This window comes from Cololabis saira, chromosome 15 (genome assembly GCF_033807715.1).
Source record: "Cololabis saira isolate AMF1-May2022 chromosome 15, fColSai1.1, whole genome shotgun sequence".
Lineage (NCBI taxonomy): Eukaryota > Metazoa > Chordata > Actinopteri > Beloniformes > Belonidae > Cololabis > Cololabis saira.
In genome coordinates, this window is record NC_084601.1 from 28,103,680 (window position 1) to 28,121,544 (window position 17,865).

The 17,865-nt window shown below is 39.2% G+C and overlaps 1 protein-coding gene across 1 annotated transcript; it reads right to left on the reverse strand.

Moving 5' to 3' along the window:
• Positions 1-2,067: 2,067 nt before the first annotated feature.
• On the reverse strand, positions 2,068-14,740 carry tbxta (T-box transcription factor Ta). Its single transcript, XM_061742114.1, has 8 exons — positions 14,537-14,740; positions 12,183-12,447; positions 10,369-10,503; positions 9,310-9,371; positions 9,170-9,231; positions 7,799-7,972; positions 5,771-5,891; positions 2,068-3,587 (listed from the first exon to the last, which is right to left on the reverse strand). The coding sequence occupies exons 1-8, from the start codon at positions 14,719-14,721 to the stop codon at positions 3,329-3,331; spliced, it is 1,263 nt and encodes a 420-aa protein (XP_061598098.1). The 5' UTR covers positions 14,722-14,740; the 3' UTR covers positions 2,068-3,328.
• Positions 14,741-17,865: the final 3,125 nt, after the last annotated feature.

Genomic DNA, 17,865 nt, shown 5'->3' on the forward strand with positions numbered 1-17,865 from the left:
CAGTTTTAATAAAAATAATTTAATAAAACTAACCCAAATCAATATCGGAATGGAATCGAATCAAATCTTGATAATCGATTCTGAATCTTAAGAATCGGGATCTGGAGGTACCAGCCTTGATTAACTAAATCTACTGATGGAGGTACCAGCCTTGATTAACTAAATCTACTGATGGAGGTACTAGCCTTGGCCCGGATACAGATTTTGTCAACTGATATTTATATTTTTTTGGTGTTACAATGACGTGTTTACCAGAATCGTAAGGACTAGTCATCATCTGTGGTGTCTAAAGTAATTCTTTCATCCCTTGTTCTGTCATTCCTGAATCCAGAGCCTGATTTATGTTCTGACCCACTTGCTTGCAATTCCTTAATTAAATCCACTGACATCTGGCTCATCCGTCATGTTTTATTCCTGGTAACTCGGATGAGTCTCAGTCCGGACAGTCACCTCGTGGTTTAGACATGATACAGAAGTGTAAATACGTTTTTACCACAACGGTGAACTCTGGAGCCCCTTTCATAAGTGGACTGACTCCGGGTGTGAAACCGTCCAGAAGTGAGTCATTCGTCCGTTGGTCCAGCTTCTGTTTTGGAACCCGCTGAGTGTTTAAAGGAGTTGATGCTAGTTTGTTATCTACGGAAGAGTATTAGGGCCAGGCAGGAGAAAAATAAAAATAATATTTTAGAGGAGGAAGATTTTTTTTTCATTATGCACTTCGAGAAAAAAGTCGAAATGTCGAGATTAATGTTGAAGTACAATTTTAACAAAAAAGTTGAAATGTCGAGAAAAAAGTCGAAATGTCGAGAAAAAAGTCGAAATGTCGAGAAAAAAGTTGAAATGTCGAGATTAATGTTGAAGTACAATTTTGAGAATAAAGTCAAAATGTCAAGAAAAAAGTCGAAATGTTGAGATGAATGTTGAAATATTAATCTCAAGAAAAAAGTCAAAATTTCGTGAATAAAGTTAAAATGTTGAGAAAAAAGGCGAAGTTTCGTCTTTATTATTGAAATTTCGACTTTATTCTTGAAATTGTATTTCAAGAATACAACATTAATTTCGACATTTCAACTTTTTTCTCGAAGTGCACAATAAAAAAAAAATCGTCCCCTCTCAAATATTTTTTCTCCTGCATGGCCCTAAAACTCTTCCGTAGTTATCAGCTCGGGTTCGCTGGCTTTTATCAGAACTTCTGAAGCTCAGACCACCTTAAAGCCCCATAGATGTGGCCCAGGTTTAACCTGGAGGTCCTGAGGCCGCGTCCTGAGGCCGGCCCCGCCCCGTGGCCATGGACCCGCCACCTGCAGGTCACATGGCTGCTTGGCGACTGTTTGCCTGTGGCCTCATGACCCCCAGTTTTCATTTGCACCTGGGTGTTGACCACTCCATCACTGGAACCTCCGTCAGCCGGAGAGCCAAACCCCTCCCACCGCTGACCTCCTGAACGGGCCCAACCGCCGGCTGGAGCCAGCAGACGTTCAGTTAGTTCATCTATCATCTGTTATTCTGGGACATAAACTGTCAGCGCACATTTAATGAACGAGACCATTTTACGTATAATTGGTGGTTAAAGTTGTCGTCCACGTAAGGGGCCAGAACACCAAGGCAAGGCAAGTTTATTTGTATAGCACAATTCAACACAAGGTAATTCAAAATGCTTAACATCAATATTTTTAAAAGCGGCAAAACACAATTAAACAGTAAATAACAAATAAAATGAAATAAAATGATAAGAAAAGAGGTAAAATAATAAAAAGCACAAGTTGTTATAAAGTAAGGGCAGTAGAGTACAGCAGGTACATCTCATTCTTACAATGGCAAGAATTACGTTTCTATACAGTCAAAACGTACAAAGACCGGGTCAAATACAGTATTACAAAAATATTACAAAAGGTACGGAAGCGTAGAACTGCCACCATCTTTAAAAGAAAATCAGAGCCGTATCATATCATAACGTGAAAAGTTCATGTTCTATATATATTTTTTACATTTTATCACGTTATTACAATATATATATTTCATGTTTGAATAATATATCATCATTACGACATTACAATATACATATTTATCATGTTATGTTCTTACAATATAATATTTATATTGTGGTCATAAATTATTCAAAGTGGAAAAAGATATTGTTTATCCATTAATGTTCATGTTATATTGTTATAATGACTCTATTTTTCTTCCACTGAGGTGGCAGCTTCTGTACCAAGGAGACGTTTTTGTTTCCCTCCCTAAATATTAAAAACTACATGAGTGTTTTTAACCCTTTATAGGTCTCGAGAGGGTTATTGGAGGGTCTTAAAGGACTTGTTTTTATTGTAATGTTTCTGTAATCAGATGATCCGACCACATGTGCGTTTGGACCCGGATTTCACGGTCCAGGACTTCACCACAGGAAAAAGGTTTATTCAATGCTGTGCACGTTTATTTCCACGCAGCATCGCAATGAAACACACACAAATATACAAGAAAAACAAATACTTTTAATTTATTATTAAATGACATAAATAAAACGTACAGCAGGTTCAAATACAAATAGATAAGTTTCTGTACAGGCGCTGGCCGGACGGGCGTCCGCCGCTGAAGGCACTTCACTCAGGACTCTACTGCAGAGAGAAACGTTTCTAAAGACCCGGGACACTCTGTAGTTTATATACACGTATGCAGACGGACCTCCGGTTTACGGGTAAAGCTGAGACAAGCAGACGGTTCAGTCCGGACTGGAGAAGAGAGAAGCTGAAGGTTTCTGAACATCTCGGTAAAAAAGCCGTTTAACACTAACAGGGAATGAAAAAGCTCTTTTCGACTTTTGGAGTCGATAACTGAAGACAGAGAGAGATGCAGGTTGATCCACAAGAACCGGAACCGCCTGGCTGGTTCAGAGTCAGAGAATCTGGAGGTGCGTTCAGGCGCTGACTCTGGCGAGGTCAGTGGACCGCTGGTCTCGGCCCGCTTGGAGCCAGAACTCCAAGGATTCAACAGAAGGACGGAACGAGACCCTGGTTCTCCTGAGTCCGCTGGTCCGTCTGGTGCCGAACGCCCCGCCCGAGACCCGGGTTTCCTGTCGGGTTTCACACTTAAAGTTAGAGCCCCGGAGATCTGGGTCTGCCTCCGGTCCCACCGGGTCGGCGCCGTTTTCACGCCTCAGCAGTCCGACGGTGAAAGTTTCCCAGAAGAAACTGAACGGATCCTCTTCTGCGTGAACGCACCTCGAGACCCGGTTCTCCCGTGAAACGGAGGCGGACCGCGTTGGGCTCGGACCCGGACCGGTCCGTGCAGGTCTTGGTCTGGACCGGTCCGGCAGGAGTCTCCAGAACCCGCCTCAGTAGCTCTGGGCCACCGGCGCCCAGGTGGCCGTCAGCCGGGCGATGGAGCTCTCGAACTGGCCGTCGCCCACGGCGACGTCGCCCAGGCCCGGGTCGTACATGGAGGACGGCGAGGACACGGGCAGCGAGGACGTCAGGCCCGTGTAGGACGAGCCCCGCAGGAACTGGGAGGTCAGGCCGCCGGGGATGGAGCCGGAGGCCGAGCCGGACGGGGCGAGCGTGGTGCCGGCAACCGACCACAGGCTGGGGTACTGGCTGTGGACGAGAGGACAGGGGTCAGCAGAGGTCAGGGGTCAGGACTAGTGTTGTCCCGATCGATCAGGCCCGATCACGGCATTTTCAAAACATTGGTATTGGCCAAAAAAGTATCGGGACATACCTAGTTATTAATGTTTTTAATATATAATAAATCGTTTTATATATTGTTGCATTTAACGTCACTTCCGGCCGGCGGCCGGCGTCATTTCCGGTCGGTGTTAAGCGAAACTAACATGGTTTACATGTTTGAATTGTGAAATGTTATATATGTTATATATGTTGCATTAAGCTGCTGCTATTCATTTCATGCCATTCAGAATGTTGCACTAAGGTTAAGCCAAAAAGTATTTTAATTTTCTTGTGTTTGTGAGTTTGACTGGATGTCATTCAACTACCTCTTTTGAAGTTAAATGTATTTGTTTTTGTTATTGCACTATTCTGCACTTTTTTGTTTTAGTTTACACTTTCATGTTTTTATATTTTGTGGCACCAGAGCTGATAAGCTTTGTTGAAATATATGTCCATGTTGTTCTCCAATGGACAATAAAAGAAACGTGGGATAATTTGAGTTTTAGTCCTCTTTTTTTTCTTTCTTTTTGAATTCATTGCCAAAATGTATCTGATCGGGAAAAAGTATCGGAAATGTATCGGGAGCCAAAAAAAGTGATCTGATCGTGAAAAATCGGCAGACACTCAAACTCAAGTGATCGGGAGTTAAAAAATCCTGATCGGGACAACCCTGGTCATGACTTTGAAAAAACCCGGTGCCGACCCCTCCAACTTCGACAACTTCCGTCCTATATCCGATCTACCCTTCATTCCCAAAATCCTTGAAAAAACAGTTGCTTCCCAACTCCATTCTCTAATATCTAACTGATATCTTCCGTAAATTCAACATTAATTTCCACTGCTATGCTGATGACACCCAGCTCTACCTCTCCACCAAACCCTCGTCCTCTCTCCCGCTCACCTCCCTTTACTGACTGCATTTCTGAAATAAAAACCTGGTGCATCCAAAACTTCCTTAAATGAAACAGTAATAAAACTGAGGTTCTCCTCGTTGGCACCAAACCCACTTTATCCAAAACCGACAGCTTTTCTCTCACTATTGACAACTCCACTGTTTCACCCTCCCCCCAAGCTAAGAGCCTGGGTGTCATCCTGGACAGCACGCTGGCCACGGTTACATGTTTTTTAATTTGGAATTAATTATTCAGAATTAAATAATTCAGAATTAAACAATTTACCTTCAAATTTACATGTAAATAGTAATTCTGAATTAAGGTTTACATAGAAAACACGTTTGATTGGCTTTATCCAATTCCGCTTAAAGTCTGGGGGTTGGGAAGGGTTCTGATTGGATAGGGTGGCGGACGGAAGTTACGTCTACCGGAAGAAAAACAAACTTAGCCGCTACAATTTTGAAAAGTTCACAATTTTTATGTTTCCTGCCATCTGTTCTTTTAATTATTTCCTGGTCCTCTAAGCTATTTATTAAATAAATCGTCTCTGCTCTTGACCACCGTTTACTGCGTGCTGCCATCTTGAAACTTTGTTTGGAAAACAAGCCCAGCGCGGAATATAAGCGTCATGGAGACAGACGGGCAAGCGAACGAGCAGCGCAGAAAGACAGGAATTAGTTTAAAGCGGAATGAGTGTATACATGATCGCGGAATTATTCTATTCAGATTTAATATCGGAGTAAACCAGCCACTTACTTTGGAATTAAGTTTCATTCGGAATGGACATTTTCATTCGGAATTACCGGTAGGTGTTTACATGGTAATTTTTACTCATTTTAAATCGGATTTAATTTTAATTCTGAATTAAAAAGGAAACCATTTAAACACACTGATCAGAATCAGAATCAGAATCAGAAATACTTTATTTATCCCCGAGGGGCAATTTCAAAGTTTCTGATTGACTCATTTAAAATCACAACTCAAAACCAACTCAAAAATCTGCTCAAAACTGCCTACCTCACGTAATGCTCATTTCTCTGCCTCTTTCTGTTGTTTCTTTTTTTCTTTACTTTTACTGCTGCTGTTTTTAAATGTTTTCTGATGTTTTTAAATGTGTTCTGCTGGTTTTTTTTTAATGTGATGTGTACGGCGACCTTGAGTGCCAAGAAAGGTGCCTTTAAATAAAAAGTATTATTATTATTGTGGCCGGAGGCTCACCTGGAGTTGGACGAGGCGTTGCTGCTGTGGGACAGCGTCCCCATCCCCGAGGAGTTGGGGATCTGCAGGGACCAGGAGTCGTGGGCCGGCAGGCCGCCGGACGAGTTGTCCATGTAGGAGTCTGGGGACGGAAGACCAGGTTAACCGCCGAAGCACAGGTTTACATTTCTGCTGTACTGCCGTTTTATGGAGTCATTTTATTTGCTATGCATCAAAATATAAATATAAGCCAGTCTTTAATAATCTGGATGTTACAAGTCCATACTAACTAAATAAATTGCTAAAAAGTGCAAATAACTGTCAAAAGAATTTAAATCGTTTTTTAATTTTTCACATATTTTTCTAAATACATTAATCCCACAGCTAGAAAAAGTAAAACAGAAGCCTTTCAAACCACAGGTTTATCTTGAATTAATTCATACTTTAGTTTTTGAGATATATCATTTTATATATCGCATCTTCATACGGCGCTGAACTCAGCTCCAAAACTCACGGTGAACCGTTATGTGTCTGTGGCTTCTATCTGAGTAATCTTTCATGAAAATTTCTGATAAAAAGTATGAACAAGAGGCAAATTCACACAGACTAGTTTTCCGGGATAAAAACCTGGACTAAACTAAACCAGGACTAAACTGGACCTGGACTAAACTAAACCTGGACTAAACTAAACCTGGACTAAACTAAACCTGGACTAAACTAAACCTGGACTAAACTAAACCTGGACTAAACTAAACCTGGAATAAACTAAACCTGGAATAAACTGGACCAGGACTAAACTAAACCTGGGCTAAACTAAACCTGGAATAAACTGGACCTGGAATAAACTAAACCTGGAATAAACTAAACCTGGACTAAACTAAACCTGGAATAAACTAAACCTGGAATAAACTGGACCTGGACTAAACTAAACCTGGACTAAACTAAACCTGGAATAAACTAAACCTGGACTAAACTGGACCTGGACTAAACTAAACCTGGGCTAAACTAAACCTGGAATAAACTGGACCTGGAATAAACTAAACCTGGAATAAACTAAACCTGGGCTAAACTAAACCTGGAATAAACTGGACCTGGAATAAACTAAACCTGGACTAAACTAAACCTGGACTAAACTAAACCTGGAATAAACTAAACCTGGACTAAACTGGACCTGGACTAAACTAAACCTGGAATAAACTAAACCTGGACTAAACTGGACCTGGACTAAACTAAACCTGGAATAAACTAAACCTGGGCTAAACTAAACCTGGAATAAACTGGACCTGGAATAAACTAAACCTGGAATAAACTAAACCTGGACTAAACTAAACCTGGGCTAAACTAAACCTGGAATAAACTGGACCTGGAATAAACTAAACCTGGAATAAACTAAACCTGGGCTAAACTAAACCTGGAATAAACTGGACCTGGAATAAACTAAACCTGGACTAAACTAAACCTGGATTAAACTAAACCTGGACTAAACTGGACCTGGAATAACCTAAACCTGGACTAAACTGGACCTGGAATAAACTGGACCTGGAATAAACTGGACCTGGAATAAACTGGACCTGGACTAAACTAAACCTGGACTAAACTGGACCTGGACTAAACTGGACCTGGACTAAACTGGACCTGGGCTAAACTAAACCTGGAATGAACTAAACCTGGACTAAACTGGACCTGGAATAAACTGGACATGGAATAAACTGGACCTGGACCAGCCTCCCTGAAGTGGGGTGAAAAACTAAACCTGGACTAACCTGGACCTGGAATAAACTAAACCTGGACTAAACTTCCAGGTTCCAGGTTTAGAAATAACCCGCCATGTCAATCATGAAGATTCCTGCAATTTTACTGGATTATTATGGGATATTTCCAAACGATTTAATGGATTAAAACTCGGGGAAACACTAAATGCAGGACATGGAAGTGAAACTCTTCCTGTTTAACCTGCAGAAAGATTTATTGCTGTTTTATTTGGTTGTAATTGTACGTTTTGAACGGGAGCACCGGGTCTTAGAGGGTTAAACAGATCTGTTAACTTACTGGTGCTGGAGGGCCGGTGCGGGTAGTGGCTGGGGTACGGCGCCCCCCGGTGGCTCCTCAGGCTGGAGTAGCGCTCGCAGTAGGAGCCGGACGAGTGGCCGGCCGAGCCGCTGAACTGGGGGGGGCTGCTGCTGGGGCAGATGGGGCTCTGGCCGGGCAGGAACCAGCCGCCCACTGGGGGGACAAGGGGACAAGGGGACATCAGACCTCAACAATCCAGCAGCAGCATGGTTAGATTGTTTTAGTTTTAGTTTATTGGTCCTTTCAATTTCCACACAAATAAGCCAAAGTACAGGTGTAAATCATCGGTGTAAAAAAATATATATAAGGTGTAGACTGAAGCCTAAGCGTATGACGACTACCCTTTTCACAAAAAAAAAAAATGTTAGCTTTTATAAACTAGTGCATTTTGGATTTAGAGAATGAAACAAAATACATAAATAAATCCATATGTACGGAAGAGTATTAGGGCCAGGCAGGAGAAAAATAAAAATAATATTTTAGAGGAGGAAGATCTTTTTTTCATTATGCACTTCGAGAAAAAAGTCGAAATGTCTGTCTGTTTATTATCTATCTATCTATCTATCTATCTATCTATCTATCTATCTATCTATCTATCTATCTATCTATCTATCTATCTATCTATCTATCTATCTATCTATCTATCTATCTATCTATCTATCTATCTATCTCAGAAAATTAGAATATTGTGATAAAGTTCTTTATTTTCTGTAATGCAATTAAAAAAACAAAAATGTCATACATTCTGGATTCATTACAAATCAACTGAAATATTGCAAGCCTTTTATTATTTTAATATTGCTGATTATGGTTTACAGTTTAAGATTAAGATTCCCTGAATATTCAAATTTTTTGAGATAGGTTATTTGAGTTTTCTTAAGCTGTAAGCCATAATCAGCAATATTAAAATAATAAAAGGCTTGCAATATTTCAGTTGATTTGTAATAAATCCAGAATGTATGACATTTTTGCATTACAGAAAATAGAGGACTTTATCACAATATTCTAATTTTCTGAGACAGTCCTGTACACACATATATATATAGCCTATATATTATTAATATTTTGTTTTAACTCTCACAAATTATTTTGGTTAAAATAGCCTTTATTTCTTTTTAAGTTGGAGGACCCCCTGCAGTTCCTCCGCGGCCCCCCTAAGGGTCGCGGACCACCGGTTGAAGACCCCTGCTTTAAATGATCAACATGTGGCTTCCAGCACAACTTATGGTCAATAACACCCAAAAACATATGATCGTAAACTCTTTCTATTTCAAAATCATCTATCATAATTTTTATGTGATTATTAGTTTTCCGGGAGGTTAAAGGTTAGGGAGGGGGGGGGGGACTCACGCTGGGAGTAGCCGGACTGCTGGCCGTCGGCGCCGTGGTCCGGGACGTCCTTGTGGTCACTCCTGGGGGGGGAAAGGAAAAACTTAGCTGCTTCACTTCTCCTGCAGTCACCTGACATCTCCGGAGGGGGGGGTCCGTACCTCTCCTTGGCGTCCAGGAAGGCTTTGGCGAAGGGGTTGTGCTTGATCTTGAGGGCGGTGATCTGTGGGGGGGGGCAGCCGTCAGCTCGGGCTCACACAGGTCAATCAAGCTTTCAATTCAATTTTCAATTCAATTTTATGTATATAGCGTCTAACAGAAGTTGTCTCTAGGATCTTTCCAGAGACCCCCGAGCAATTATTACATAAACAACGGCAGGTAAAAACTCCTATATGGTACCCCTTTTACACCAAGCTGGTTCCAGGGCTGGTTCTGGGCTAGAAACAGACTTAGCACCAGTTCTTTGGTTTTACACAGCCTAATCACCGGCTCCTGGCTCTCAAAACTGGTGCTACACAAGAACCAACTCTTTGCTGGTCCAGAGTAAAGAACCGTGTTACGTTGGGGGCTACGTGCTTACGTCAGGGGCTTGGGGCGGGGCTGGGGGCGGTGTTACTGAACAACCAAAGCAGAATAAAGACGGAAGATCGCCGTTTTTAAACAACGGAGCATTGAAGACGGCGGTTAAGTTAGCAGACTCTTTTATTATTACATCCATTTATTTAATAATGGATGTAAAACAGAAGCAGCAGTGGTCTACGGTACAATCCATCAACCGTAACGTCGGCGGGCTCCGTGCCCACTCCCAGCCCGCGGGGACGCGTCCCAGCCGCTCGATCCGTGGTTCCTCCAGCCTTCAGCCCGCTTCTGCATCGCAGCTCCCCGGGAGCATTTACACATTCAGACTTGGATTACAGTATTCCACTAGGTTTATATTATTATTTTTTATTTATTTAACAGCTAAGCTAATTGTACCGGGAAATGGTGACGTATACAGTAACGTGATGACGTGGCTCTCTGGCCAGCTGCTGGCCAGACCAGCTTGTGTAAAAGCAAACGGTTCTCAACCGGTTCTTACTTAGAACCAACCGTGAACCGGCTCTAGCACCAGCACCAGCACCAGCCCTGGAACCAGCTTGGTGTAAAAGGGGTATGGGAGAAAAACCTTAAACCAAAGAGTGAGAAGGAAAAAGTCCCCTTTAGGAGGAACCGACACCCACCTCCTCGTTCTGGTAGGCCGTCACGGCGATGAACTGGGTCTCGGGGAAGGACTGGCTGCTGATCATCTTCTGGATTCCTCCCACCTTCACGATGTGGATCCTGGGCTCGTACTTGTGCAGAGAGTTCAGCATGATCTGCAGAAAAACAGTCGTTATTGATCACATGGCCTGCAGATATAGCAGCAAAACCGAAATAAACCATTAATATGAGGATTTATTCTGTTATAAAAAAAACAAACAAGCAAAACAAAACGGTCATTAATATTATTTCTGTAAAAGGTATCAGTTTATGGAACAATCTGGATACAGAAGCCAAAAAATACAAATCAAACATTACATGATGAAGAAATATCATGATAATTGTTAAGTTAGGTGGGTTTTCTTTTTTTTCTCTCTTTCTCTTTTTAGCACCATTGTTATATTTTTTTTTCTTTGAATCAAAAAAGAATACGACTATCTTTGTTTGACGACAGCTATTTTGTGTTATTTTATAACTTTGTTGTAGTTTTGGTTTTGTTTTTTTTTGTTTGTTTTTTTTTAGTTAAAACTGTTGAAATTTTTTGAATGTGGACCACAGAATTCTGCAAATTATGTGGAAATTAGCTCATAAGAAAACTTACAGAAAAATTTTGAAAAAAGATAATAAGTATAACTTAAAAGGAACAGAGATCTTTAAAAAACCCAAAATTCCGGACAAAATTAATGGAACGTTGTGTTTCTGTAAAAGGTATCAGTATATGGAACAATCTGGATACAGAAGCCAAAGAATGCAAATCAAACATTATATTTAAAAGAATAATAAAAAACAGTTTGATGAAGAAATATGATAATTGTTAATTTAGGTGGGTTTTCTTTTTTTTTCTCTTTTTTTAGCACCATTGTCATATTTTTTTTTCTTTGACTCAAAACGACAGCTTTTTTGTGTTATTTTATAACTTTGTTGTAGTTTTGGTTTTGTTTTGTTTTTTTTTTAAATTACGTTTATTAGAAAGTATTATTACATTAATTGAAATTTAAAACATTACTGTTTACTGAAGCGTACTCCTAAATTAAATACCTACCTGCTGGACTTTAATGCCCTTATTTTTAAACAACCTGTGCTTTTTATTGTTTTGCCTCTTTTCTTATTTTGTTTCATTTTATTTGTTATTTAAGCGTACTCTTCAATTAAATACTTTTTGAAAATCACGAATGAGATGTGTACCTGCTGTACTCTACTGCCCTTACTTTTCAGCAACTTGTGCTTTTATTATTTTACCTCTTTTCTTATCATTTTATTTCATTTTATTTGTTATTTACTGTTTAATTATGTCTTGCCGCTTGCCGAAAGAAAAACAAAAAAGGAAAGAGAAAAAAAATTAAAAAAGCAGAAAAAAAGAAAAAAATGAAGTTGACTTTACTTGCAAAAATTAAGTTTACTTTACTTGCAAATTAATTTTGTACATACTAAAAATTGAGTAGTTTATACAAAAACTAGTCCTTCTTGATCTACATAAAAATCTCATGCGAAAAAGTCGCCTTAATTTTTATAAAGTAGATCAAGCAAGATATTTTTTACTGTGGTATATAAATAAAGCATGTTTCATCTAAACGTTGGTCAATCTGCCCAATAGATTAGAATTGTTAAAGGAAAAGTAAATACAACAAGATCATTGCTTGTTGTTTGTGTGTAAATGAAAAGATTGCCTGGGATTACATTAATACTGCTTGTTAAGGAAGAAAATGCACAATGTCTTTTTTTTAAAATATGTTATATTTACATGCGCTTAGATTTATTTTTTTCATAAACTCTCCTGCCAACTCCTGCGACTCACCTGGCCGCCGCCGTTCAGCTTGTTGGACAGCTTGACCTTGCTGAAGGACACCGGCGCCTTCATCCAGTGCGCGCCGAAGTTGGGGGAGTCCGGGTGGATGTAGACGCAGCTGGGGCTCTGGGGCTCCGGCTTGCCCCCCGGGACCCACTCCCCGTTCACGTACTTCCAGCGGTTGTTGTCCGCCGCCACGAAGTCCAGCAGCACGGAGTACATGGCGTTGGGGTCGAGGCCGGAGACGCTGGCCCGGAGGACGGGGAACATCCTCCTGGAAGACACGGGGGGGAGACACTTTTTACATATGACAGCCTCGAAAAAACTGATCTATCTATCTATCTATCAATCAATCAATCAATCTATCTATCTATAGGTGTATAGTAACGAAGTAGATGTACTTCGTTACACTACTTAAGTAGTTTTTTGAGGATTTGTACTTTACTTGCGTTTTTTTTTAATCAGGCCATTAAATTAATTATTAATTATTATTATTATTATTATATATTATTGTACGTCAGCTGTTAGAATCTAATGTTTTTTCAGCTTAACATTGAGTCATAATTCAAGACGACGCCTGCTGACACTCCAATCCTCTTCATTTAACATTAAATTAAAAAAAGAGTTCTCACATGGTTTTAGTGTTTAAATCAGTTCATAAATCCATCAGAAAGTTTTATCCTTACGTCTCACGTCCGACAAAAGTGCTTTTATCTCTTCCAAGTTTTACAATTAAAGCATTTACTTCTGAGCAAACCTAAAAAAGTTATTACAATTACAGAGAATACATCATAAAGTACTTTATACACCTCTTCTATCTACCTATCTATCTATCTATAGGTGTATAGTAACGAAGTAGATGTACTTCGTTACAGTGCTTAAGTCGTTTTTTTGAGGATTTGTACTTTACTTGCATTTTTTTAAATCAGGACTTTTACTTTTACTTCACTACATTTTTAAAAGTTCAAAAATATACTTTTACCTCGTTACTTTGACATGTGCCACCTTGTTGCTCGTTACAAATTAAAATAATCAAAGAATCATATTTTGCAAGAAAGACAGTTTATTGTGGTGTTTTATTCTATACCACATTTCATTCACCTGAAAGTGAAATAAAAAAAACAAGGGAAGGATCATTTTTGGTTGTGTTGCTTCTTTTCATGCGTACTATAAAATACTTGTACTTTTACTTTTTGTACTTGAGTATATTTTTTCACAAAATACTTTTGATACTTAAGTAGATTTAATGTGAGCTACTTTAAGACTTTTACTCAAGTAATTTTCTTAATGGTGACTTTAACTTTTACCAAAATCTTTTTCAGCTATGGTATTTCTACTTTTACTTAGTTACTTTTTCAAGTACTTTATACACCTCTGCTATCTATCTATCTATCTATCTGGATAAATAAATTAATTAATAGATACATTAATAAAAAAAATAAGCAAAGCTGCACTCGCAGCTGGATTCACTGTATTGAACAGTTATTAAAGTAGGTATTGGTGTTTTATAAGTAGCTTATTCGAGGTGGAAAACTTTTTGCACACCGGTGTTGTGCCAAAAAGTGATTGCCTGCCAGAATCTGATTTCTCCCCTGAAAATGGGTCTTTTTACCTGCCAAAAATTGATTGAAGTCCAAATACAGTTAATGAAAGGTTGTTTCTGCCTAAATATGATTTGATCTCATTCTTGAGCTTCATAATATAAAAAACACTACAGCTCGATTGCTTTTAACTCTTTTAAAGGACCATTACAACACAAAATATGCATTTTCACCTGCCAAAAATTGATTGAAGGCCAAAATGAAAAGTTGTTTCTGCCTAAATATGACTTGATCTCATTCTTGAGCTTCATAATCTGAAAATCTGACGGTTTAGCGCTATCGCTCAACGGGCTGCTGTGCGCACTCCCGCGGCCAGAAATCAGAAGAAATCAGATTCTGGCAGGAAATCACTTTTTGGCACAACACCTGATTTGCAGAAAGGTGCTTTGGAGGAAAGCTGTAGCCAAATTTAAAACGAAAACTCCCGCACACTTTCTTCTCAACGTACACTTGTTTATTAGGCCTTTTATAAGTAAGCTTATTGAAACTCGTCTTGTTATATGTAGGAATGTATGTAAGATTCGGGGGTAGGACTGGATAAGTGTTTACTTCAATCCGTTTCGTGTATGTTGGTGGATCCGTGAGGTCTGCCCAAGTGCTGTACATATATATATATATATATATATTTGTATTCTATTTTTTTTTTACTTTTTTGTAAAGTTACATGCATGCATGTTCGAAATAAAATCTTCAAATCAAATCCAAATCAAATCAAACATGGTGCGTAAAACGTGCCCAGCCCGCGCGTAAAAGGCCTCCTACCTCCCCGTCTTGGTGACGATCATCTCGTTGGTCAGCTCTTTGAACTTGTTCCACAGCTCCGCGTCCTCCAGCGTCACTTTAATATCCCTCTCCGACACGTCTCCCTTCTCGCTGCCCTTCTGGAACTCGCTCTCCACGGCGCTCAGCAGGTGCTCCAGGCGCTGGTCGGGGTTCGAGGAGCTCATACTTCCACAGAGGGTTCGGGGTTATAATAAGGTATGATACGGGGCTCCCAGAGCAAGACTGCTCCTCTGAAGCCGCCGGCTGCTCATTTAAGGCCCCCAGGGACCTCATGGGGATCAGGGCGTGGCTTCACGCCCCCCCACAAGCTCCGCCCCTGCAGCAGGCCCCTGAAAATCCCTCATGTTTAATGGATTTATAACATTTGCTGGAATCTGACTTGAAAGACTAAAGGCTGATTTATGGTTCCAAAATTCCGAAATGGTTAACGAAAAGTAAAATTATTATTTTGGATGAATCTGGAGCTCTTTGTTGCGGGTTTGAGATGCGGAGCTCCGTCAGACGCGGAGTTCACACTCGGGGCCGCGACGCGCTGCGCGCAGACAAAAGAAGGGAAGCGCAGGAAGACAGTCGTGCCTTTGAACTCGGCTTGTCTATTTGCAAATTGTGCTAATCTTTTGTTGCCCTCAAATCCACATGGCAGAGCGCTTGTGTTTGCTGAGCAGGGGCCATTAGAGCAGCTCCGTGTTCCCGTTGAGAACCAAGTGCAAAAAAAATCATCTAAGCGCATGTAAATATAACATATTTAAATCTGTGATATTAACAATTCAAAATGAAGTTTGTTGCTTTACTTGAATACATCTAGTTTTGAACTTAATCTGCATTTGTTCCAAAAACAAGACATTGTGCATTTTTTCCTTAACAAGCAGTATTAATGTAATCCCAGGCAATCTTTTCATTTACAAACAAACAACAAGCAATGATCTTGTTGTGTTTACCTTTCCTTTAACAATTTTAATCTATAGGGCAGATTGACCAATGTTTAGATGAAACATGCTTTATTTGTTTAAGTAGAACACCACAGTAAAAAATATCTTGCTTGATCTACTTTAAAAAAATTAAGGCAACTTTTTCGCATGAGATTTTTATGTAGATCAAGAAAGACTTTGTATAAACTACTTAATTTTTAGTATGTACAAAATGAATTTGCATCAATGGATAAATAAAGTAAACTTAACACAATTAAATTGACTGTACTTGCAAAATGTATTATTTACATACAAAAGATTAAGTAGTTTATACAAAGACTAGTCTTTCTTGATCTACATAACAATCTCATGCAAAAAGTTGACTTATTTTTTTTGTATCAATGTGCGTGGATTTGTATGATAATGGGCCCGCAGGGGCCGATATTAAAGATTACACCTCCAGAAAGGTGAGCAGGGCTCTCATGATAGTGTCATGATAGTTAGTTACCCGCAAAGTCTTTAATCCCAATCGAAACGTGGCGAGCCTCTGATGTTCAGATCAGCGCATCTAGGATCTTTAAACATTTACAGCCAATAATAATAACGACCGACCTTCCAAGGTTGGACTAATGTTGCTGATGTCGGTGGGAAAAAGGTGTTCAACTAAGTTAAATAAAAACTGAGTTTATTATGACCCCAAGTTTTATTGATGAGGATCAAAAGAGCAGAAATGATCAATAAAGTTTAAACAACTTTTCCGACTCTCTCAAAAAAAGACGTTTAAACTGATGAAAAAACGTTTAAAATACTTTTTATAAAGTAAATAAATGAATACACTATTATGTAAATACATTAATGAAATCGTTTTTAAGTGTCAAAATGTAAATAAATAAAATAAATGTACATTTTAAAATACATATTTCACATGTGTTATTATTTAAAAAGATTTAACATTGATTTCTTTTAATAAATAAATGCAAAACGAGGTTTGTTATTTACGTGCTGAAATATATTTCCAGTTCTGGTCTGGCTGTCAGATTGAAACGAAAGAAAAGTGAGAGAAGAAACCAGGAAAGAAAACAAGGAGGACGGAAGACAGCGCTACGATGACGTCACCGATGTGCTAATGTTCGTTAAAACCTAAAAAATGTACAACACAAGCATGACAACACAGACTCACGTGATCATGTTGAATTAAACATTTAAATGAAATACAAAGAACATTCAGCATTTTATTACATAAAACAATTTTCCAAGTGTACGGAACTATTATTATTATTATTATTATTATTATTATTATTATTATTATTATTATTGTTATTATTGTTATTGTTATTATATATTATTGTACGTCAGCTGTTAGAATTTAATGTTTTTTCAGCTGAACATTGAGTCATAATTCAAGACCACGCCTGCTGACACTCCAATCCTCTTCATTTACTAACATTAAATTAAAAAAAGAGTTTTCACATGGTTTTAGTGTTTAAATCAGTTCATAAAATCATCAGAAAGTTTTATCCTTACGTCTCACGTCCGACAAAAGTGCTTTTATCTCTTCCAAGTTTCACAATTAAAGCATTTACTTCTGAGAAAACCTAAAAAAAGTTATTACAATTACAAAGAATTCATCATAAAGTAAAGTTTAGTAAGTCAAGTTTATTTACAACGGAATGTCACAAGGTGCTTCACAAAAAATAAAACATCAATAATAACACGAATAAAACGCTACAATAAAAGTAGAGATACAATAAAATCAAGAAAAAACGATAAAACTCCTGGAATAAAAGTACATAATATCAACATGATGGTCTTTTTTTTTCTACTTTGTCTGCACATATTGTACATTAATGGTTAATACCATGCTGGTAAGAACCTGAAGCATATATATGTGCATTTTTGATATAAAATACATATCATATATTTATTTTATGAATATTATATATATATATATATATATATATATATATATATATATATATATATATGGGGGGGTGACATCCGCTCCAAGGCGCGAGAACACACATGGAGCCGCACTGGTCGAGCACTGGAAATCTGCAAGAAAAAGAAAAAAACACAGACACGAGAACAGGCAAATGTGTGTGTGTGTGTGTGTGTGTGTGTGTGTGGCTATGTGTGTGTGTGTGTGTGTGTGTGTGTGTGTGTGTGTGTGTGTGTGTGTGTGTGTGTGTGTGTGTGTGTGTGTGTGTGTGTGTGTGTGTGTGTGTGTGTATCTATAGTGGAGGAGGGGGGGCGCAACCCCGCCATCCGAGAGACCAGAGGCCGACAAGGAAGAACCCGGAACCCAAGCCACCAGCAACCCCACAGAGGGCGAGAAGAGGGCGGGAGGAAACCCACCGCCAGCGAGGCCCCCCCCCCCCCCAGCAGCAGCCGAGGGGACGA

Coding starts and splice junctions, on each gene's coding strand:
- tbxta (XM_061742114.1), bottom strand. CDS start 14,721: ATGAGCTCCTCGAACCCCGACCAGCGCCTGGAGCACCTGCTGAGCGCC. Junction 9,372..10,368: donor CGGCCTACCAGAACGAGGAG/GTGGGTGTCGGT, acceptor CCCCCCCCACAG/ATCACCGCCCTCAAGATCAA. Junction 3,588..5,770: donor AACGCCTCGTCCAACTCCAG/GTGAGCCTCCGG, acceptor TCTCGTCCACAG/CCAGTACCCCAGCCTGTGGT.